Source organism: Convolutriloba macropyga, chromosome 9, assembly GCF_964194025.1.
Source record: "Convolutriloba macropyga chromosome 9, txConMacr16.3, whole genome shotgun sequence".
Classification (NCBI taxonomy): Eukaryota; Metazoa; Xenacoelomorpha; order Acoela; family Convolutidae; genus Convolutriloba; species Convolutriloba macropyga.
Window position 1 is genome coordinate 44,455,226 of NC_134476.1, and position 23,941 is coordinate 44,479,166.

At 33.4% G+C, this 23,941-nt stretch overlaps 3 protein-coding genes across 4 annotated transcripts in view; 2 read left to right on the top strand and 1 right to left on the bottom strand.

Moving 5' to 3' along the window:
* LOC142345798 (importin-5-like) overlaps positions 1-1,332 on the top strand; it is a 50,696-nt gene extending 49,364 nt beyond the window's left edge. The window contains exon 15 of the mRNA XM_075398161.1: positions 56-1,332. Coding sequence (XP_075254276.1) covers positions 56-193 — 138 coding nt within the window. The 3' untranslated portion in view covers positions 194-1,332. The remainder of the gene's footprint in view (positions 1-55) is intronic.
* LOC142345399 (uncharacterized) overlaps positions 1-23,941 on the top strand; it is a 144,118-nt gene that overhangs the window by 54,147 nt on the left and 66,030 nt on the right. The window lies entirely within an intron of this gene.
* LOC142345398 (receptor-type tyrosine-protein phosphatase epsilon-like) overlaps positions 10,760-23,941 on the bottom strand; it is a 28,718-nt gene continuing 15,536 nt past the window's right edge. For both annotated transcript variants that reach the window (XM_075397444.1, XM_075397445.1), the window contains exons 5-6: positions 15,118-15,438; positions 10,760-11,194 (exon numbers count right to left, since the gene is read on the bottom strand). In XM_075397444.1, coding sequence (XP_075253559.1) covers positions 11,079-11,194; positions 15,118-15,438 — 437 coding nt within the window. In that variant the 3' untranslated portion in view covers positions 10,760-11,078. The remainder of the gene's footprint in view (positions 11,195-15,117; positions 15,439-23,941) is intronic.

The window sequence follows — 23,941 nt, forward strand, 5'->3', positions numbered from 1 at the left end:
CTGTGTATGCTCGGACTCTGACGTTGAGCTCTAATTAGATTGGTATTGTTTGTAGCAAAATGAGGCGATGTGGAATGCATGTGTGGGCAGTTTGGCAGAGGCACAACAGGAAGCTCTATTACAATGTCTCACTTCAGCTGCAAATAGTGCATCAGGGGCAGCAGCTGCTAATGGCACAACACCCTCAGCGTAAACAACAACAAACCACTCGAGCTGAAACAAACATCACCAACAAGTAACAGAATAATTGACAGGTGACACAAAGAAAACACGGATAGACTTTTTTCATTCATAGTTGCACACACGGATGCACTTTAGGCTCAGATGTTATTCTGTCACCATCAAATAACTTTATCATCCCATTACAGCTCAAGCAAATAAATAACAACTGTAGTTACTGATTAGACCGGATCTTATAATTTTGTGGGAGATTTTGAGAGTGAAGATTAAACAATACGTCCTCTTCTCTATTCATGGTGTTGTTAGTTATATTTCTGCTCTCATAAGTGTATAACTATACTTCTAACCTGTTTAAATATTTGCCACTTAGCTAACAATAAAAACGATGTTTTGGTTCTGATTCGAAATCGTACAACAAACCTGATGAGTATTTCAAATTGTTAATTCCTATTTGCTGAATTTGATTCTTGTTTGCTGCCCTATCTTTTTCTCTCGGTTGCATTAATACGCAATATTGCTGCGTTTTAAGGGTTTAAAAGCGCTTGAGATTTTAAAATTTGAAGAGAGAAAATAGGCAGTTTGTTCACGTGTTTTCTGTGTTTGTGACAACTGTGGTGTAGATTGTCTTCTGTTGCCTGTGATTTATTTGAAAGCTACATCCCCCATACACACAATCTCCTTACTTTGTGGCTAACTACATCATTTAATTTATTTATTTCCACCCACTTGCGCGGTCGCCCATTCGTGTGCGGGCTAGTCCCACATTTTGCTGGCTGCTCTTTTAACTAAAATTAAAATAAGCTTCAGAAATATTGGGATGTTCTTTTTAAGACTGCTCGTTTTAACATTGATTTCAAGAGTGCAGTTAATAAAATTGAGAAATTTTGTGTTTGAGTTTCAATTGACTGCAAGTATTCTTATTGTCTTTTTTCAGTACTCTTGAAGTTGTACAATATAATCCTTAAGTAACGGAGGAAATTTGATCATGGGCAGTGATTTGATTGTGAGTTGGGAAGAATGTTGGTTTGTCAATAGTGGAATGACTTGATAATTAGCTGTTGTTTCTCTGCTGCCGCCTCTCACTCTTTCTGAGCTGTAGCTAATAAATATTGAACAATAACATCTGACAGAAATTTATTTTGCAAGCTCTTACTTTTGTAATAGCCGTAATTGTTCCAAAATTTTTTCATGGAATATTCGAGGTTGGCTGTTTTTCTTTTTCTTCAGTCAAATTTTCACTTTTTGTTTGCGCATCGTTAAGAAAACAGAAAAACCTCATTACGTAGCTCTCAAAATCTATTTTTTATTTACATAAAACAATTTTTGGTTTTTTAGAATCTCGAAAAAAATGAAATGAAAGAAAACATCGGTGCGAGGGGCAAGGGTGGTCGATCGCTTGGAAATTAAAGCTAAAACTAAACAGAGAATTTTGACTATTTGATAATTGTTTTGTTTTTGAGAAAAATTTCATTAAAAAATTTTATCAGCCTCAGGTTTACAAAAGTTTAAGAACTAGCGTGAGAAGCAACGCCCTGGATCGAAACGCAAGACTTCAGGCAAATTAGAGTTCTCAAAATAGCAAAATTCAACTTATTTCTTTAAAACTATTTCATTTTCAAAACCGCGGAGACGTAAAAAAGCTGTTTTATAAAATGAACAACAAATAAAATACATTATTGAAAAGTAAGTGGACATGTTTATTTTATTTCCTATTAATTGCTCTTGAACGCAGTTCATAGCAATTATTGTAAACGTGTGTGTCTTTTTTTATGCAAAATTTTCGCTTGACGGTTTTGACTTTTCGAGTGACTTTTACGCCCTTGACTTTTTGCATTTCGCGTGATCTAAAATTCTCTCTCAATCACAATTTAAAGCAGCTGAACTCAATTGGCGGCAATTTAATACTAAAAGTCAAATAAAAAGTGCGCCGAAACTGGTGTCATGTTTTAACTTTAAATCTTAATAGTGGTATATGTTAACCTCTAATATGGTTATTTGAAGCCCACTATAGAACTTCTTAGTCCCATTTAGGCTACCCCTCCCCCCCCCCCCGGACTGAAGCTGGCTGCAATTGATTAGAGCTCCCACTAGTCGTTCAAGAGCAATTCTTCCGACGTTTAGTCGGTTATGTTATTGTCACTGAAATTCGTTCCAGTTAATTTTTTTCTAGCATATTCCAATAGCGATTTTAGTTGGAGAAATCCCGGCTCGCTAGGTTCAAAAACTTAATATAAGTGTTCATATTTTTGAAAATTAGAAGAAAACTATTTTTCACTTCCCTGTATATTGAAAATAATTTTTGCACTGACCTTTTCTAGTCTGGAAGCGTCACTGTAAAAGGAAAAGCTAAATGGTTTATTGATCGTGCAACTCCTCAAATAAAGGCCCGGGCTTTTTGAAAAGGGGAAAACTTTTTTCAGTTCACAATTATTGAAGTTTTCTATTTCCTTTAGGTAAAACCAAAGAGTGAAAGGGTAGAAAATGTAATTTTACTGATAACTAGTGTTCCTAAACAGCACCAAATAACAGACTTTAGGACAACAGAAACGTTCCTTTACATCTTAGTTAAATAAAGTCAGATTGCTAAAACTGTCAGCAAGCTTAGAAAATAGAGATTACTTAATTAATGCAACAAATTGCGGTTTTAAAAATGTTTATAAACACAGTTATGTTTGTTGAGTGTAGCTGGTAACACGTCAGCGAAATTTTGAAAAAATAAATGGAGCAGAATGCTAAAGAAACATAAAAATTAACGAGTTTTCGAAAAGGTTTTAATTTTTCAAATTTTAATGTGAACACTGCCATTACTGCTTCAATTACCTCAAAAAACCGAGCCTAGTTTCTCAGAAACAGAATTGAATAAAAATTGACGAACCTTGAGTAAACGCCTTGTGTGTAATGTGTTGTGTGTTTGTATTTTTGCGAGGTTTGTCGGTGTCTGTAAAATTTTCTCCAATTCATATAATTTGCTTTGGGATGCTTCCAAATATTTCTGACCGAATTTAATGTTTTTGCAACTTTGAGAGGTATTTTGGACATTCTGTGTTACGCATAGAATCGCAGGAGTAGTGTTGTTACTACTGATGGTGCGTCTTTTTTTGATCGGAAATCTTGCTGGAGTGTCTTTGAAAAGGAAGTGAAACGCTTGAAAACAATATGCAGGTCAGATACTTAAGGAGAATAAAAGTGGGTTTTTTCATGCCTTATTTTTGTGAGTGAGACAAATAGGTGCAAAACTTTCAATAACTTAGGGAAATTTTTTGATCACGTGCTGCTTTTTAAAAAACTGATCTTTATCCCGGCTACAGTGGCTTTTCAATTATATTATACAGAAATTATATGCTTGAAAGCGATTTTTGGTTGATTACAGAAAACTTTAAACTATTAGATGTATTTTTTTTCCTGCATTGTTTTTAAACAGAGCATGTATCCTTCTTAAATTTTTTTATCGTGTTTGGGTAGTTTATTCTTTAGTTTTGTTTTTGATTAATAGCCGACGTCAGCATCTTAACAGCTATTATTTAGGCACTATCTTTTTATAATCAATTTGGCTCTACTGGCAAGCTGTTTTTTTGTAAGATGTTTTCATGCATTTTTCATGACTTTGAAATTTCATAATTGGATAAACAGGTAAGGATCAATTGGCAATAAGTTTCATTGGAGGCCCAAAGCCGGCTTTAGTAATCCTTCAAGTTTTTAGAGTAATGCAATTGCTGGGAATGCCTGAATTGAAAATTAAATGTCTTTTCTGAGTTTTCGAGCACACAAGGGACCATTTTTTACGCTTTTTATCAAATTTTTTGTTCGATCAGTTTTGAATTGAAATCTGTGAAAGTTCCTCTGACCATTTTACAAATTTTGAAAATTTTGTGTTAGTGCATAAATTTTGTTGGCAATATAAAAATTTTCAAGACTTTTTATCACGAGTTTTAGCCATAGTTTTGGTACAACTTGTTGATCTTTAAGTTTTTTCGACAAATGTTGTCTTTTTTGCATTTTTCTATCCCCAATGGCCAGAGAACCTCCTCCAAGGTTTATCAATATGCTACTGCATGGTTGATTGCAGCATTGAAAAGGTTTTCAGGATCAAAATATCACAAACTTCAGCTATTTTTTGATACAACTTGAATTTTTTCAAGTTTTTTAAAAATGTTTTTGTCAAATTTTGGTTGTCTTGAGCCTCTGCGCTCAGAAAACTTCCTCAAAACTTCGATAATTGGTTACTGCATTGTTTTTGTGTAAATAAAATGGCCATCAACGATTTAATATCTCATTATTGCATATTTTTCAAAAAAAATGCCATTTCTCAAGTTTTCTAAAAGTTTTTGTTTTTTTTTAAATTTATCCGACCTCGGAGTCCTTGCAACTTCCTCTAGCTCCTCAAGAGTTCTATTGTAGGTTACTGCACAGTTTATAGTGGCCTTGCATGGGTTTTAGAATTTTAATAGCACTAACTTTGATAATGTTTTCATAACACTTGAGATTTTCTTAATCGTTGTAAAAACGTTTGTCTTTTTTGAGTTTTCAGACCCAGGGGTCAGAGAAACTCACCCATGTGTGGCAAGGGATGGTTTCAACATTTTAAAATCACACACTTATGCAATTTTTCAAATTTTCTCGAATTGTTTTAAGCCATTAGAATTGTGTTATTGGATAGCCTCTAGATACAATAAAATGGTTCTGAAGAAATTAATATCCCAAGTTTTTGCAATATGTTTTAAAATTTGCATTTTCAAAATTTCTTGGAAAAATTTTATTCGTCATTTTCTAAGTTCTTTGAACTTTTCAGAACAACGAATCTTCTTTGGGTCTTGCAGATGGGTTGCTCGGCAAAATTCAGACACAAATATGGTTTAATGGTGAGAAATAAGAAACTTAAGGGAGCTTAGGAAACTTTAGAGACTTCAAGTTTTGTCAAGTTTCTCTGTTTTTTTTCTATCTTTTTTTCTCCAAAAAACTTCTTTCAAAGCTTTTGCGTGGTTTAATGGGTATATTTGAATCGATCAAATTTGGCCTTGAGTGAAAAGGCTTCAAGAGTTTTAGCAATGATTATATTTTTGTTTATTTTTGATTATTTTAGTTTCTCAGCTTTTAATATTGTTTTTGTTTTGGATGGCATTGCGCAAATGATCTGCTGGTTAGGAACATTAGTTTTCAGTTTTTTATTCAATTTTTTTTATTGTGTTTCAGGACTTGTCCTCAGGTGTTTCTTTTTAGTTCGCTTTACCATTTGATCAAGTCAGATTTTCACGCTCAATTTCCGTTGTACCTCTCTCAGTGTTTCAACTGAATGGAGTTTAATTTCTTTCACGCATTGAATTACGCAATGTGGTGAACACAGTCAAAGTGAAAAGAGAAAATCAAACAAAACGGGATAAACCGATATAGCCCGGTCAGTAAGTCATTATGTATTAGGTTATGAAAGTTCAATTGATAGGTGACATTATTAAAGAGCTTAGCAACTTTTGGGTTAGAAGCTGAAATAAGTTTAGTTTTAGAGTTTAACTGAAACTCTAAACCGAATAAGAACCCTTTTTTTAAACTGAGAAAAAAGTCTGTCAATTTTTATCTCTTCTCTTTTTCGTTTTCTGTTTCAATCCGATGTGCATCAAGCGAGTCAATGGCGGCTGTTTTTTGGCAACCCGCTTGTTATGTCAAACTTTTATTTGTTTCAAATTATTGTCAGTGGTTGCAATTCTCCGGAAAGTAGTTGCGCTTTTTGTGTTTTTCTCCCTCAATTATGTTCTTGCTTAATTTTTGTTTTTTGTTCTTTTTGCAATAATTTTCTTGTTCAATTGCGTTTTTGCTATCACATTCGTTTTTACTGAAACAAGGCGCTTCATTTTTGGCTACGGCAATTCTTAATAAATAAGTTTTTTTAAATTGAGTGGCTTTGTAATCGATTCATAGTGTGTGTCTATTAGTAACATGCGCGCTGTTCGTACAGAAAACTCTTCAAACTGTCATTTTTGTGAACAATTTATGGAACATTGAAAAAAGCATTGTGGAAATTTTTAAACTCGTCAAACAAAACTTGAGAAGAGAAATTTTTCCTAATGTTTCTCAATGAAAAAGGCAACAGGAAAAAATCTCTTAATACAATTTAACTATATAAAGACAGAAAAAAATTTTATTCATTCACCAAACAATTTATCTGCCGTTTTTGAAGTGGTGAAGCTGGCATGGATTCGATACAAAATGGACCTAGTTTGAATGCTACAAAACAAATGATTTGAAAAGTACAACTCGTCTTTTTAACGATACTAGATATCTTATTAAGTAGATTGATATTATATTCATTGCAATGGGGCAGAAATTTTTGAGTTTTTGGCAACTCCTTGTCCACTCTACTCCGCCGCATTTGCGCCCAATATTGATGAGATATCGTATCACCCCAGTCAAGGCATGACATTGCATGGTCAACCATTACATCTAGAGTGCCATTTTTACAAAATGGATATTTTCTCTCGCTACCATACCAATTAAAACCCAGTTGATGTTCAAGGGCAGCACGGAGCTAATTCGGTAAAAAAAAATGTAGAAGCGCTGGGATGGGGGCTGCAGATAACCAGGCAATGGATTTTGGTAGGGAAACGAATAGCAAGCAAGCTTTTCTCGATTGAGTTGTGTTTTCTAACCATGTTGTCATAGGATAAGTTATCCAGGTCATCTTTCGCTTTTCTTTGAGAAGTGTGCCTGGTCGCCATTTCATCTAATTTTTCAACTGGGCTGACAGATGAGAGTCTTCAAAAGGTTTATGGCCCGTTAGGTTTTCTGCCAAAACAATACGATGAAAAACAGAATCACTGTATGCGACCTGAACTTGGTCAGCTTGCCTTCTTATTGCTACAGCGGTTTTGTTTATTGGAAGGCATGCTTGGTCCCATGAATTATCTGACCACAGCAGTCGCAAAATCTCTTCAAAATTTGAGTGCTCAATTAAATCGAACTTCTGTAAGATCTTCATTGAATTGTTTGCAAGAGAAGACCATTTTGGGGGGGGGGGGCAACAAGGTATTAACGCAGGATACCAATGGAAAACAGTGGCGCCAGTTCTTAAATTTTTCAGCTGATTTAAACTTATCAATTGATATCGCCTTATGCCCTGTTCCCCTAAAGAAAATTATTTCAACTGGAAAAATGTTTCTGTGTGCCATTAATTCATGCCGCTATTAATCAGTAGAAAGACGAATTGATCTTTTGTGCTTCTTAAATTGTGAGTGAAATGAAACCAGGTTTCCCAGTAACATTTTTTAATGAGTAGCAATTTTGGTTTGAAATACAAAATAATCCCTAGTCTCGACCTCGGTCTTTGAAAAACCATGCTCGATCAAGAAAGGGCGTGAATTGACACCATGCTAAAGCCAAACATGAAAAGATTGTTGCTAGACTTTATTAAGGACCTGGACTAATGCTTGACCCAGATTTTGTCTTTCTGCACATTTGCATGACCCAAAAAACCACGCCGAATATTTTGCTCCACCTAAATTATTTCACTCTGGACATTTGCTCGACTCATTTCTTAGGCTCAAGTTTTCTCGAACAAAACCGGGCGCTGAGATTAGAAGTAAAATTTCATTTAGCAAAAATCAAATCATAAAGTCAAGAAAGAAATTTTTATGGGTTTTTCTTGACCAGTTCAAATCTATTGTCAAATTGTGAGTGGATTAAAAGTCTTTTCATGAGTCTGCATTTCTGCCTGAAAAAATTAATGTTTTTATTCCTTGTTATTCATCATAAGGTAGTCAGACGTATGCTCCGTCATCTTGTGTGATTTTGAAGAACAATTAATCAGTCAGAAATCTGTTTTTTTTTTCAAAAAATTACAATTTCTAATTTTGGAGGTTAAAAAAACTAATAGGCCACATTTTCATCATGCATGATGGCAAGAAAGTTATTACAATTAAGTTATCTGGTTCCATTCAGTCAATTAACGTGGAAAAATCGTGCAGCTTTATTGAAATTTGTATATTGAATCAAGAAATGCAGAAAATCTATATACCTTGTGTCAGTTTTCCAACCGTGTTTTGTTTGGGACTGCAGTCGCGCAAAGCTGTTGATGCTTGCTTCGATGCTGCTGCAGGATGTGCAGCAGCAAACATAATAAATAGGTTCTCTATAAGTCCCGAAAAAGACTATGTTTTATGTTCAAAAAAACATAGTGGTGGAGGAACTCAACTGAGTTTTGTAGTTTGGGCAATTTGTGGCTGATGGATATATTTGATGTAGAAACTAATGACCGTTATCATTAGAAAGCTAGTCAGTCCGGCACAGAAAGCTTTCATTGAAAAATTCTTTGTTTTTTGTTGAGTTAATTGTCGAGGTTTGAAATTTGTTGAACAGCCAGCTAATTTCCCTAAACTGTTCAAACATGGCGCAATTTTCTTTCTCATTTTGATAAATTTTATTAATTATATTGAAAATGTTTAAAGTTTTAGTATTCGAGTTCCACAGAACATAGCCGACAGGTTGCCGGAAAATAGCCGCGACAAACGATTGTGGACTTCCGTGGAACTGAACCGATTAAAAAAATTAGATAGACAGATTGACCTCCTGTCCTTCAATAGGCCACTATACTTTTTGGGTTAGATTTAGACTGTCATTTTTATGAGACACATACGGTCTATAAGGAAAACGCCCTAATAGAACTTTTTCAAAATTAGTATTCAGAATCAAAACTCAAGACTCTAATTCTCAAGATTTAGGGCATACACTTTTGGAACTACTTAGATGAACACTATTGATCTTTAATTTGTAAATGTGCGTAAAAATTAAAGGTCATTAAATGAGTTCTGAAGTGTTTTTTAGTGAGTTAAGTCACGCAACTGACTTAAAAGCAGAAAAAATGACGTCACGCAAACAAATTTGAACTGCAAAGCAGTAGAAATTGCTGAAATTGAAAAAGTCAATAATCGCAAAAATCATCGACGGAGACGACGAATTAGCAAAAACAGCAAAAATCAAATCATATTTCAAGAAAAAAATTTTCATGGATCTTTGTTCACCAGGTCAAATCTATTGTCAAATTGTGGGTCGATAAAGTCTCTTCATGAGTCTGCATTTTTGACTCAAAAAGTTAACGCGCATTTTTATTCCTCATTTTTGCTTTTAAGGTAGTCAGTTGTATGCTCCGTCATCTTTTTGCGATTTTGAAGAGCAAATGATCTGTCAGAAATCTGCTTTTTTTTCAAAAAAAATACAATTTCTAATTTTGGAAGTTAAAACGATTGTAATAGGCCACATTTTCATCTTGTCTGATGGGAAGAAGTTATTACAATTAAGTTATATGGTTCCATTCAGTCAATTAACGTGGCAAAATAGTGCAGTTTTATTGACTGCTGTATATTGAATCAAGAATTGCAGAAAATCTTTACACCTTTGGTCAGTTTTCCAACCGTGTTTTAATTAGGACTGCAGTCGTGCAAAGCTGTTGAGTCTTGCTTCGAAGCTGCTGCAGGATGTGCAGCGGAAAACAAAAAAAAACAAAATAAATAATTTTCGTTTGAACCCTGGAAAAAGCAGACTTATAAAAAAAATTCATTTGCTGGACCCAAAGAAAAGACCGTGCTTGATCAAAAAGACCTGCGAAAAGACCGTTTTTGACCTAAGAAGTCTTTGCTTGACACATAAAAAGACTTTTGCTGGGCCTTAACTGAGAAGGTCGGCTGTGTAAATTTTGCTATGTCTCTGCCTGGACTAGAGATGTTTTGTCACTCTTTTTGGCAAGAACAAATTCATTTTGGCTAAAACCTGCTTTTCAATTTCTCACAATGCCAAATATGCGAGTCAGTGCTACTCGCAAATTAGTCTTGTAAACGCTTCTTTTGTTCTCCGGGGAATTTATTTAAATTTTGACCAATTAGGTTTTCTTTCACTTCATTTTTCAAATGTGAAAATTTATCCCGGAAACCAGTGACCTGAGGGAGTATGTCGACTCGTCTAAAATAGCTGTTTCTTATGTAATGAAAGCGGTTAATTAATGAAAAACGATACAGACATCTAAATTTACAAACGGGATTTATTTTGTTCCGAATGGTTTAAGAATAATTTCACTAAACAGCTTCAATGGAGATTTGGTTATTCCGCTGTTTTATCGGATACACCAATACACTTTTATATGGATAAAAATGGATACAAATTAAATTAACATTCAACATTTACCAGCAGCAAATCTTATACAAGCAATCAACTCCCGGGTCGAAGTTTTGTCCAAAAAAACTTAAGGATACCGTGAATAGCGATGAAAAAAAATTTTCACTGCGAAGCACGCGCATCCTTTGTTGGTAAATGCGGTGAAAGCGGTGACTGATTGTAAGATCTGAAATTTTTATATTCACTTACTTTTTCTTCCACTGCTCCATCCGTAACTTACTTCTTAGATATTCCGTTTTCATTTCGGTTACATGCACCCTACTTTATGGTAAAACGCACCCGCTGAATTTTTGTAAGGTTTGTGGTTTTTGGGTTGAAAAAATGTCCCTAGCTGAATTTTTTGCCAAATTCATAGCATGGATCGCAGATCTTCTTTTCCCTCAATTTAACAGCAATTGTTTTATCTTTCAACTGCTTTTAGCGGTGACATTATATCGACCCGGGCTGTTAAACATGTGCAAGTGAGAATTAAACATGTGCAAGCTATCATAATTGTTAACGTAATCGAACTCAGATTAACAGAAATATAAGAAAAAATATTTGAGGTTAATCACTTTGGTGACCAGATTAAAAATAGATTGAGTAAAACACCCTATTGCAAGTTAGGGCTTCTTTTGGGCGGTAAAATTGTGACAATTCGAACTCAACACAACAGTTTAAAAGCGACCATACCAAATTAAATCAGTTCAATATTATGGAACATTTCAGTGACATGCTAACTGATCAGTAAGTTCTACATGTTCGTTTCAGTCGGATGGATTGGAGGCTACTTTATCTTGGGAATTAGCGTCATCATCATCATCATCATCAATGTCGTTGCAGGTGAAACGAGAGTTCACTTCACCTCGACCACTGGCTGACCCTTCAATTGTTGCAACAACTGTTTCATTTCACCCAAAAGCCCCCTTTCAAACAATTCTTAATTCGGTTAGACCAGAGAATGGGCTAAGTATATGTTAGTCATAAGTCATAGTCGATCCCCAAAGCACACACGGTTGCCCCCTCACTCACATGCAAATCCAGTTCATACAAGTGGAATATGGATTTAGTTCTCACGCTTTTTTTGCTATTTAAACCTGGAATTGAGTCTCTGAGCATTTCAGCCCTGAACTAGCGCATATTTCAAGATTAAAAACTTATTTCAGATCTGAAACATTGCATCTCTATTATATATTACATGAAGTAAATTTTACTCTAAAATCAAGAGTGGTCTGTGATAATTGTGACATGAACAGAATACTGGCCATCCTAAAAAAATAAATTGTTTCTAGACAGATTCAGCGCTGATTTGCTCTGCCACCAACCTCCGTGAAATAAATCGATTTATATCCAATTTGCAAAAATTATACGCAATTATTTCAGTCCGTGAGAATATTCCGCATCTCCCCCTAAATAAAAGTTCAAATAGAGCGCAAAATCTACGCTTAGAGAAATAATTAGTCATTAGTGAAACATTAACCAAATTGTTGACTATATTTCAGTAAAACCAAATAAATCTGAAATTGTTTAAAAGTCCTTTTTATTTGTTAAAACTTTTTGATAAATATTGTCATTTGAGAGCTCAAAACACAAAATGTGAAAACAGCTGGTCATCAAATTTGCAAAAACGGTTCACCTATGTGAAACGTGCAGCATTGAATTGATTAAAAAAATTTTTTAATGAGACGCTTCTTGTACGCTACCAGGGGCTACACTTTCCAAACATTGTATCGGACTCAAATCTAACTTCCAGCACTGCTGTCAAAACTGTCCAGATTGAGGTGTGCAATACTGGTGAGACCCACCTGGGCCAATATCCTTCATGACCAGACCGCTCTAGACCGAATTCAGCCATGATCCGAGTTTGGCTCGTTAAAGTTCAGACTTCAGCTTTTTTGAACAGACCCAACCACAACAAATTTGGCCACAATCAGAGGAGGCAGACTCTAAAGGGCTGTACAACCATGTGTTAAAAGCTGACCCCCTCCCCATGATCATTAAGGCGCACCTCAAACTGGGTGAGTGTTTGAAAACCAAAGAGAACATTATAAACAATTTTTCATATTTGGGAGCTATTTTTTTAAATCGTCTAATCTAAAGTCATGCATTGAACTAATATTAAACTATGTGGAACGGGTATAGACCTGAAATTGGAAATTCTCTTTTGCTGATTTTATAAAACTTTTAAATTGAAGCCTCGCCATTTGTTAGGCAATTTGAAGCTTTTTTCGTTCTTTCATAATAAATTTGAGATTTGCTTTCCATTTCCACGTCATCTGCACAACTACCGCCACTATTAGACCATATACATGTGAAATTTTCGAAGAAATTTATTAGTTCAGAACCAGGGTCGGAATTGAACTTTTGATTGCATTTGGTGCTGGTTTGGATCTAAGTTGTTCTAACGTTTGTCTAATTAAATTAAGTTATCTGCTCATACCGCTATCTGTTCAATTGTCAAAAGTCACAGCGATTGGCCCTCTATCTTGCGTGAGCTTCTTTGAAGAGACTTGTGGCAAAGATGCATGTTTCAATTATGTTCAAATTTTTTATCATCTTTGTCGTCAAAAGATAATTATTTTGGTCGGACTCTTTCACCGTATCATATTTTGGCAAAGATGCTCGCCATTTATTTGAATATTTTTATTGGCTGTAGTAAAAACATGACGCCCACAAATAATCTTGAATGGGAAGTAAAATTGTTTCAATCATTGTTTCAATGTGCTTACTATTGCTGAATGACGTCCAAGTGAGAAATTATCAGTTACCTCTGAAAGCACGATTGATGCTATTCAAAACCCTAGTCCCTTCTCATTTAACATTCAGTACTCTATTTTTTCAGAACTTGAATTTCTCTGCAATGCCGTGAATTAATCGACAAATCAATTGGGGAATTAAAGTTTGCTATATGAGAAAAAAGTTTGAGGGATCTACAGATCTCTTAGTAAAATCTGACATTTTGCCTGCAGAACTTCAATAAGCCAGATGAGGGTTTCAAAACTTAGGAATGATATTTCATTATTGAAATCAGACGGCACTGAGAGTTTTTTTTTCTAAGTGGTAATGTCTTAGTAAGAAAAAACAACAGAACTGAACAACTAATTCTCCTAAGGTCGAGCAGTCGATCATAACAAAAAAGAAGCATCCAAAAATGAAATAAACTTCCGCGAGAAGTCCGGACTATCAGATCACGCTCAAAGTCTAAACGCATGTTAAAACAGCATCTGCTCCAACAATTCAAACTTGTACCATTGGAAAGGAACGTGGTTGGCTTCAAAAGTTATTTTCACCTTTAAAAAAGGAACCACTAATTTTGATTTTTAACATTGTACTAATTTTGTATATATAAATTTAAACTTGTAATATTTAACCCCTGGGTTATAGTTTCAATTTACTTGTTTAAACAAGAAAAAAGAAATAAAACTATTCCACTTAACCCAAAGAGAAGCTCAAATTTCCTAATTATTCGCAGGACAAAAATGATTTAATTGGACCAAATTTATGGGGTTTCTCTTACGAAGATGAAGAGAGTATGTAGAGCCAGCAAGTACTTATTCTTTGTTTGTGCTTTTGAATTCAAATTTGCAATTGTCACTCAAATTTGTTACTGAAATACATCAGTTCTATCAAAGTCAGTTCAAGAGTGCTTGCTGAACAAAATCTGTTCCATGAAACACGGTTGGCTGTTTGTGCGGTAAGGAAATTTCCAGTGAAACGTGCCTTAAATCATCCAAGAGTTTTTCCAAGTATTTGTTTTTTGCTAAATTTATTTCCAAACTGTCGCCTATAGTTTTCGCAAAGATTTCGAAGTGTGAAAATGGCCAAATTGAAAGTTAAAAATTATTTGTTGAAAAAATTTTTCATTTGGAGCTGTCTGGAGGTGTGAAGGAGCTTTTTCCAATTCGATTATTCTCACCATTTACATCCTAATTGGGATCTATTCTGTTTCGCCCCCCCCCCCCCCCCAGTGTTTTTTATGACCCCCAGTTACAAATTATGCTGGGGGGGGGGGGGCAGAACAGATCCCCTAATTGCTTCAAGCTCATCAGCATTTTAATTGCACCCCCCGACGCACGTGTCATATTTTTGCATAATGATTTACCATGTAATGGCACGTGCTCTGTAACTGGGGGGGAGCACAACTTACTGGGGGGGGGGGGGGGGGCACAAACCGACAAAATTTGATAACATACTAATCAAATTATAATCGCTCAAAAGTGGTGAGCAAAAAATTGAAGGGAACGCTCTCTCTCACATATAGACGAATGACCCGATAATAACCAGAGTCATTGATCAGTTTAGAAACTTGAATACATCTTGGAAGCGATCTTACAAGTGACCTACCGGTAGGGTAGCAAGATGTTTGCAAGATTCTTGGGGGCTTTTCAATTCAAATGTCCGATTATTGGCGCCACAGGAGGAGGGGGCTCTCGCAGCAAAAACCTCCCTCAGCAGTGTTGGTTTTTACATGGGCCTGTTTCATTTCTTCGACGACTAGAGGCGGTAGATTACTGGGCTAAAAACTGAGTTCACCTATCCTTAAAAAGGAATCTAGTCTTCAAATGTTTTGCAAGTTTTTGAGTACGTGCATCAGTAATCCGGGGAAATTAACTGGTCTTTATTTATGCCAGTTGAGACATGGAATCGGTCCGTAATTTTGGAACTGATGCTCTAGCTTAACGTATGGTTGTTTTTAAATATATAATGGTTGCTTTCTAAATAGTTCTTAGTGCGAAAACAATGATTGAAGAATCCTGAGGTTTATATACATTTGCGGGAGGGGAGGGGTATTTAGGAAACAGTTGCCTGTCGTGGCCTTGCCCAATGTTGGACGGGAGGCATAAGAGAGCCCTGACTTCCTTCCGCCTCCACCACCACCTCTACTAGTAGCACCTTCTTTTTCCTCTTCAACCATCTGCTCGGGTGACATGCGCCGTCTCAGAAGTTCCCTTGCCACAATGACCTTGGCCGCAAGATGTATGAACAAGTACTGGTCATATGTCTGGACCATTTGGGGACGAGCTGACCTCAGAGTGGCCACTGTTCCTCTAATGTCAATAACGTCACTGCTTTCTATGGATTCGTTGATTTGGTCCAGGGCTATAAAGGTTCCCGAGCGTCCGCAGCCTGCAATAGGAGGAATACTCGGGCCAAGGCACGATCGGTTTCAGCAGTGACTTTTGATTAATAAAGAACATTTTTCCTTTTTATTTTTTTTGCATTCAGAAACCATCATATTGTGTTATTGTGCTATTATCTGATGTTAAAAATTAGTGTTAATGCTAGAAGCGTTGCCTCAAAGGAACTTAATCTGAAAAAAATCTGAAGACGAAAATCTCTTTATTTGTGCAGCTACTCAGTAACTTCAATCTATTCTGTCAAGAACTCACCCCCTAGAAGATGCCAATTTCAAACATAATAGGTCATCGTCATTATCTATCTAAGTTAGATAAAAAACAACGAAAGACCTTACATTTTTATTGGGTACTCAACCTTTTATTCGGTTCTCAACCTTAGGAAATAGTCGTAACGTTCGGTTTCAAACGTCGGAAATCAACCCTTACGCTTCAGTCTCTTGGAATCGAACTACTGGTCTGCAGCATGTCTTAGGCCATTTATACCACTGCCCCACAATCCGTTAATTGTGTTTTTACAATTTTTTGACCCGAATAAAACAACATTTTTCAAAATTTTGATCTACATAATAGCAGAACCATCAACCAAAACTAATCAATTAGTTCATTTTTTTTCAAGAGTTTTTTTTTCAATTTTTGCCCGAAAAAACTCTTAAAAAACTTGCAAAGATTTATGAGATTCAACGATTGGTTTTGCAACACTACATTTGACTAAATGGGATACCAAAAACAAAACAATTTTAAGCGTTGATTTTTTATAAGATCATCAATGAAAAAAACGCCAATGTAAGATCAACTTACTTTTGTAAGATCAACTAAGGCTTAAGTGGTGACTTTATGTATAATCAGGATTAGGAACTGAGCATTTTTTAATGAAAGATCAACGCTAAGTTGAACTCTGAACGATGTAAAAATAAAGGTTAAAATTAAGCGTTAATTTTTTGTGAGACTTACTCCTAAAAACTTCAAACATACGTAAGGTCTACTCTTAGAAACGCTAAATTATGAAAGACTAGCGCCTAAAGACTGTTATGTTTTTTTCAACGGTTTCAGCGTATATCTGACAAAAACTCAAGGTATTCATTGTCAATCTTTTCCCGCTCAAGGTATTCACCGCCAAACAAATTTTCCGGTCTATTAGCTCTGACACCTCTGCCCCTGTATTCGTAATTGTTCAAGTATCTTCACATCTGTTTAAACCTTCTACAAGGACAGGGTTTGCAATTCCTCTTAATAGAACGTTATCATAAGCTTCGACTACATTATAAACAAAGAGATCTAATGCCTGCACAAAAAAAACATTTTTTTTGTTCAAACCTAATTTATACTGACGATTTCTTAAGTTTTGTGAACCAAAAGTAGCAATACTTTGTTGGCGTACCAATACATTTCTAAACTTACGAATACGTTTCAAATGTATAGAACCGATGTTGCCGACAAAAACTCACACAGGGAGGCTTTTTTGAAACCGAACAGACCAAAGTTTTTTTTATAAATTCTTGTTGGTTTTATTTGGTCACTGAACTAGTGAATCTATGATCTTGTCCAGACCCAAAACGCTTTTTCTATTGAACTCAATACTCAATTACCGTTAAATTGAAACTCGACTCAGAAGTTCTTGGAAAGTAGTGATGCCAAGTTAAAATGGTAGTGAGAGTCGGAAAACTATTATAGTCTATTTTCCATTGCTTTTGAAGGCTCTCTCAGTCTCTCTCAGTAGTTGTGATTCGTGGTTCTGTGGTATGTTGCTTGCCCGCGCGCCATGAGAGTCTCGGATGTCCATGGAGAACTTTAAACTCACCAAAGTGAAATTTTAAAACGCGTCTCATTAGGTGATATAATTATCATCTTCAAACACGAGTTTTTATTTTTACTTGACCAAAGTTTGGAGAATAGAAACATACATTTCTTGTGTGGAAAAATGGAAAGGACTGATGAAAATTGACTCATTAATTTGTTGGTCTGCTGTTTTGATAAACATAGTCATGGTAACCAAGTTAACTAAAATTAATACAAGCGAAAAGTATAACCAAACAGACAAAAAATCCTTCATCGAAAAACTTTTCAAAGCGCCTCGTCAATTCCAAGTCCATTGTGGCCCATTACGGAGTTTTTGCATAATTCGTATACGTTGTTGTTAAGCAAAATTGAGTAATGTGTATATGGTGGCCTCCGGCTCATCGAGCCATTGCGGCATATGCTCAAATTTACTAATTTTTTAAATTTCTTAAAATTAAGCTAATTTTACTAATATTTTCATAAATTTAAAAATTCTTGCTATTTTACTCTAAAAACAAAAAATAAGAAAATAAATTTATATATGTATATATTCTCTCTAAATATTATAAAAAAATCTAATTCATTAATATAACCTAATTCATTTGAAGAATCTATTTCATTCATAGAACCTAAACTCACCATTACTATCTTTAATACCTTTATCATCAAATGGATCTATAGCTATTTTATATTGTTCTTTTGTTTCTAAATTATGCCTTTTGCTATCAATAGTATAATTAGTTACATATTTACTTTTACCTTCATATATAGCATTAGTATAATCTTCTAAATTAATTTGGTTTCTAATAGTAGCCTTAGTTATTCCTTTTAACTTTTTCTCTTCTTAGAAAACGAAACAGATTTTGCTAGTGTTTGATTTCCCTGTTTTATCCACTACTATACATTCTCCCTATATTCGATCAAAAATCAATCAGAAATAAATTAAAATTACAAATAAGATAAAAATAAAAAAAATTTAAAGCAAAATTAACAATTCATTCTTTAAGAGCGATTCACTCTTATTCGGAGTGATCCCCCAGTAGAAAATATCGCTCTTTTCACTCTTAAGGAGTGATTCCCTCTTTTTATAAATTTTTATACTTTTATTTCAAATTATCTATACTTTTCAATAAATTTATATTTTCTTTTACTTTTTCTATATTTATTCCATTATTAATAAGAAATAATACAAAATCATAATATTTACATGAACAACCTTCTTCATTTTCTCTAATGGCTAAAGTACTTTCATTTCTAGAACTTTGTTTTTCAGTTAGATTTCTACTAAATCCTTTAGTTAATTCTACACCTGGGTGTTGTTTCTTTACATGTGCTCGTATCCCATCATATCTCACAATAGAAGCACAATATGGACAATTAACTTTAGTTGAAGTACATTTTCTACATGTATACTTACTATCATCAAAATGAGTTAGTGGTTTTGTTTGATTACATTTATTACAATTTCTTATTGGTGTAACCACTTCATGGATTGGTGTAACCACTTCATGGATTGGTGTAACCACTTCATGGATAGGACTTTGTCCATCAGTGGAACTGCTTCGCACCACAGACAGAGTCTGTTCTCTGACTAATACTTCTGATTTAGAGTTAGGGTTAGAACTAGAGTTATAACTAGAACTATTATTAGAACTAGAACTAGTGTTAGAACTAGAATCAGTGTTAGAACTAGAATCAGTGTTAGAGCTAGTGTTAGAACTAGAATCAGTGTTAGAACTAATGTTAGATTTAGAGTTAGAGTTAGAGTTAGAGTTAGAACTAGTGTTAGAGCTTGAACTAGTGTTAGTGTTAGAACTAGTGTTAGAACTAGTGTTAGAACTAATGTTAGAATCAAAACCAAAACCAGAACTAGAGCTAGATTCGTTTTTTAAAGAACAACCCCATGGAGTAAAACCATTAGCACAAATACCACTTATTGTTATATTACCACATATACATTTATCAATTTTATCTTTATGACATGATTCGTAATGAAATTTTAAACAAGCAATGTTTCCACATTTATAGTTACACTCTAAACATTTTAAAACCATTTATAATAGGTAAATATCTATTATTGTAACAAGACCAAAGGTCCTTATACAGTCCCAACATATTTACCCAATATCTCAATTATATCTTTAGTATTATCTTTAGATTTGACACAATCTTCTAAATAATTCTTTCCAATAACATTGAGTGTATTAGTCTTATATCTTTTATCTAAAATTGCTTCAAGGTCTAATTCTTTTTTATCTTTAATATAATTTATAATTTCATTTCTAAATTCTTCATTACTTGCATATAGACTGTTTAAATTCTTTCGTCCTTCTTTATTTAAGATTCCGGTATATTTATTTGTGTATTCTTGTATGGCATTATGTTCATATTCCCTTTCATGTTCCAGATCTTGATCTTGTTCTCTACCAAATCCATAGTTCAATAATGTATTTGTTCTATTCAACATAGTACTTGCTGCAGTTGCTGCATGTCCAGCATTTCTTACTGATGAATCAGGATAAAAGAAATTATATACCATTAAACCCGAACTTGCAATACCTAAAATAGTTGATAATAATCTAAAACCATTTGCTTTAACCACTTCCTGAGTTAAAACATCATTCTGTATTTTAATACCTTTTAATGTAAGAAGTTTATTAAAATAAAACTGATAATTATCATGACTAATAGTATTTCTATCTGTTGCATTTATCATGAGTGGTTTCATATATGCTATAAGTTTATTTATATCTTCTTTTCCTAACTCATCTTTTAAACTGAGAGCTTTTAAATCAAGGAAACCAACTCTTGAATCATATATCATTGTTCTATTACTATTAATAATAAGAAAAGTATTTTCTTTCTTATTATATTTAATTATACCATAACGAAGTTCATCTGACATTCCGTCTGTACGATTATAATGGTTACTATTTAACTCATTAATTATTTTACTAAAGTCATGTTCACATTTATATATCTCATTAAAGTTTTTAAATAGATCAGGTCCATTATAAGTTGTTAAATAAATAGTATCACAACTCATTCTTGCTGTATTATTTATTTGAGCTGGTTTATGACACATTACAATCATTTGAATATTATGATGTCTACCTTCAGTAAAATAATAGTCTATATCCTTATTTAACTTATCACCCATATCATCAAGTACTATTACACAATTTTTAAATTTATGCATATTCTTTTTTGTGATCATATTCATATCACATTTATTAAATCCAGTATAAAACTTACTAGTCTCAGGATTTATCCAATCTCTGTCATCTTTACACACTATAACTATACTTTTTGGTTGATTTTGATTTTGATCTTGATTTTGATTTTGATTTTGATCAATATAACTGGTTCCCAGATCTTGATTTTGATTTTGATCTTGATCCTGATTTTGATCTTGATTTTGATCTTGATTTTGATCTTGATTTTGATCTTGATCTTGATTTTGATTTTGGACTGAGTATAATTTTAAGTATTGTCTAACAAAATATGTTTTACCCGTACCAGTTCCACCATAGACAATAGTGTGTAATGGTGACTTTTCATATTCAAATCTAACTAGACTCCTATTCATAAATCCACCAAAGCTTTCTTCTAGTTTTGCATATTTACTCGGTATTGAATCATATACTATAAAACAAAATATAATTAAGAAAATGAAAATTATAACCACGCTACCTGTCTCCATTTTTATAAATGAAAACATAGATAAATATAGACATAATTAGACTTATGGGTCTTCGACCATGGCGGAGCATGACCGGAGGTCCATCCGTGTAACGGTTCCACCGATGCTTCGCAATAATTAGAGTTATGGGTCTTCGACCATGCTTCGCCATAATTAAACATTAATAATATTTATAAGAAAATGCTTATCCTAACTTTTGAGGAATTCAATAATAAATTTAATATTGATAATAGTGCTATGAGTGATATCAGAATAAAAGATATAGGTAAAGATATAAGTCTAACACCAATTGAAATTGTATTGAGAGATCAAACTCCAAATAACGTAAGTGAACCCAACTCCAACATTATTGTAAATTTACATCCAACTGAAGGTACACATTGGGTTTTAGTTATAAGAAGAGAAGGTGGTCCAGTGTATTACTTTGATAGTTTTGGTGTTGAGACGCCACCACTATTTTTAGAAGAATATGTTGATCTAGGCTCTGATGAAAGAATACAACAATATGATGAATCTTATTGTGGGGCTTATTGTTTATACATGATCTATCTTATTGATAGAGGATTTAGAATTAACTCTGCTTTGAATATTCTAGTTAATCAATGTAAATATCCAGGAATGTATAATGAGTGTTTTTGTTTAAGTTGTAGTAGAGGTGGTGATAGAGATAAGGATAATGTTAATGATAATGTTAATGATAATGTTAATGATCTACGAAGTAGTTTTGCTAATATTGATAATGTTAATGATAATGTTAATGATAGTGTTAATGATAGTGTTAATGATATTATTAATGACAATGATAATGTTAATGATAATGATAATGATAATGTTAATGATAATGTTAATGATAATGTTAATGATAATGATAATGTTAATGAAAATGTTAATGATAATGTTAATGTTAGTGATAATGATAATGATAATGTTAATGATAATGTTAATGATAAAGATAATGATAATGATGATAGAGACAATTATATATATCTATTGGATGAAAAACATCAAGAGGGTAAACCTAACAATAATACCCCTACTAATAATATCCGTGAAGCGGTTCAACAGAGTTGTTTGGTTAACCACGAGCGAAGCTCGTTTGCAAATTCACCGATATCTGTAAACATAAATGATGATCTATATTCATGGCTAAATGATGATGATATAATTACTGAAGCCGCATTCCCAGATAATTTTAGATGTATAATATCAGGTCCTAGTGAATGTGGTAAGACATTCTTATTAAAAAAACTAATTCTATCTAGTATATATTTTGATAAGCTATACATCATTGGACCTACTGGTGATCAGTACCATGGTATAGAAAGAATAAACCCAAAAGCAGATGTTGAATTCATTAAAGATATAAAAGATTTACCATCTCCCGATAAACTACCCAAAGACTTAAAGAAACTAATGATATTTGATGATGTTAGAGCCAAAGAACCAATTATTAATGAATACTTTTGTAGGGGTAGACATAATAATTGTAATATGATATATCTTAATCAAAACCTGTTCTCTCTGGATAGGCAGAGTGTTAGAGAGAACTGTAATCTATTTATTTTATTTGAACAGAGAGGTAAAGCCCTCATATCTATATATCAAGATTTCTTTAATAATGTGGAACTTAGTTATAATGATTTTGCTAATATATGTAATAAGGTATGGAAAGAACCGTATAATTATATTGTCATTGATATAACTAAAAATAAAAATATTAATGGTAAACTAAGAATTAATTGGGATCGGAGAGTTTTGTAGTTTAGTTTAAGTTAAGTCAAAGATTAAGGTAAAGATAAAGATAAAGACTAAATTAGATGTAGAGTAAAACTTAATACATCACCATTAAAGTCTATAGGTCTTCCATGCTCATCTTTAATATGAAATTCTATATATTCTATTCTATCTTTAGTTACATTTTGATATAAGATATTAGTTGGTATAATATTTATCAAGTAACCTGGTGGTTCAGTTAGATTAAAAGTATATAGTATGTCTGTATCCTTACCATTATCTTTAACGCCAGATATAATATTACAATGAATGTTAATATTACTAAAACCCATAATATCAATAATTTTCTGAGATTTATATCTACCTTTTTTATAAATTATTTTTCTAAATCCTAGTAATGAGGCTAGTGAGTTTTCTATATCAAAGCTGAGTGCTCCTTCTTTTATTTCCATTAAACATTTCATCGTATTCTTATCAGGTTCTATTATAACATTACCATCAGTTTCTTCTTTTATTAATTCTGCTATGTCAGTTAACTCATATGCTCCCGGTGTAATAGTTGAATATAGCAATGGGATTCCTTTATAATTATAATTAAGTATAGATGTAATGTTTGGGCTTGAGGTAGAGATAGGATTAAGGTTAGGGTCAGAGCTAAGAGCCCGAGGTAAAGTTTCATCATCTTCTATAACAGTCCTAGCATATAAGAATTGATTATTTTTCCTATTCACATTAAACACCGAATTATAAACAGATAATCTAATTAAACCTAATTTTGTTGTATTAAGTATAGGTTTGCTAAAGTTAAACTTTTCTGTTGGCTTTATCATTCTAAAGTTAAGTGTATGCTCTTCTTTAGTTTTTGTTAAAGCTTCGTGTATATTTTGTAGTTCTCTTAACATTAAACTATCGGTGAAACCGCGTCGTAGATCAGTCATTTTTTATCTTATAAAAATGGATTTTAATTTGGATACAACTTATGGTTATAATGATGATATACATAAAAGTAAGATTATAAAATATAAACCTAATAATCTAGCAACAATGAATACGGTTAATACTAACATTAATATCATACTCAATAGAGAAGAGAATCACTTAAATTTGCGTGATTCATATCTAGAGATAGAGTTTGTTGTATCAAATGATGCTGGTGGTGTATTTGCTAATGATGCTAATATCAGATTAGTTAATTATGGTATGATGGCATTGTTTAGTTCAATTAAGCTTGAAACTAGTGGTGGTAGGACTATTGAATATATAGATCATTGTCATCCTA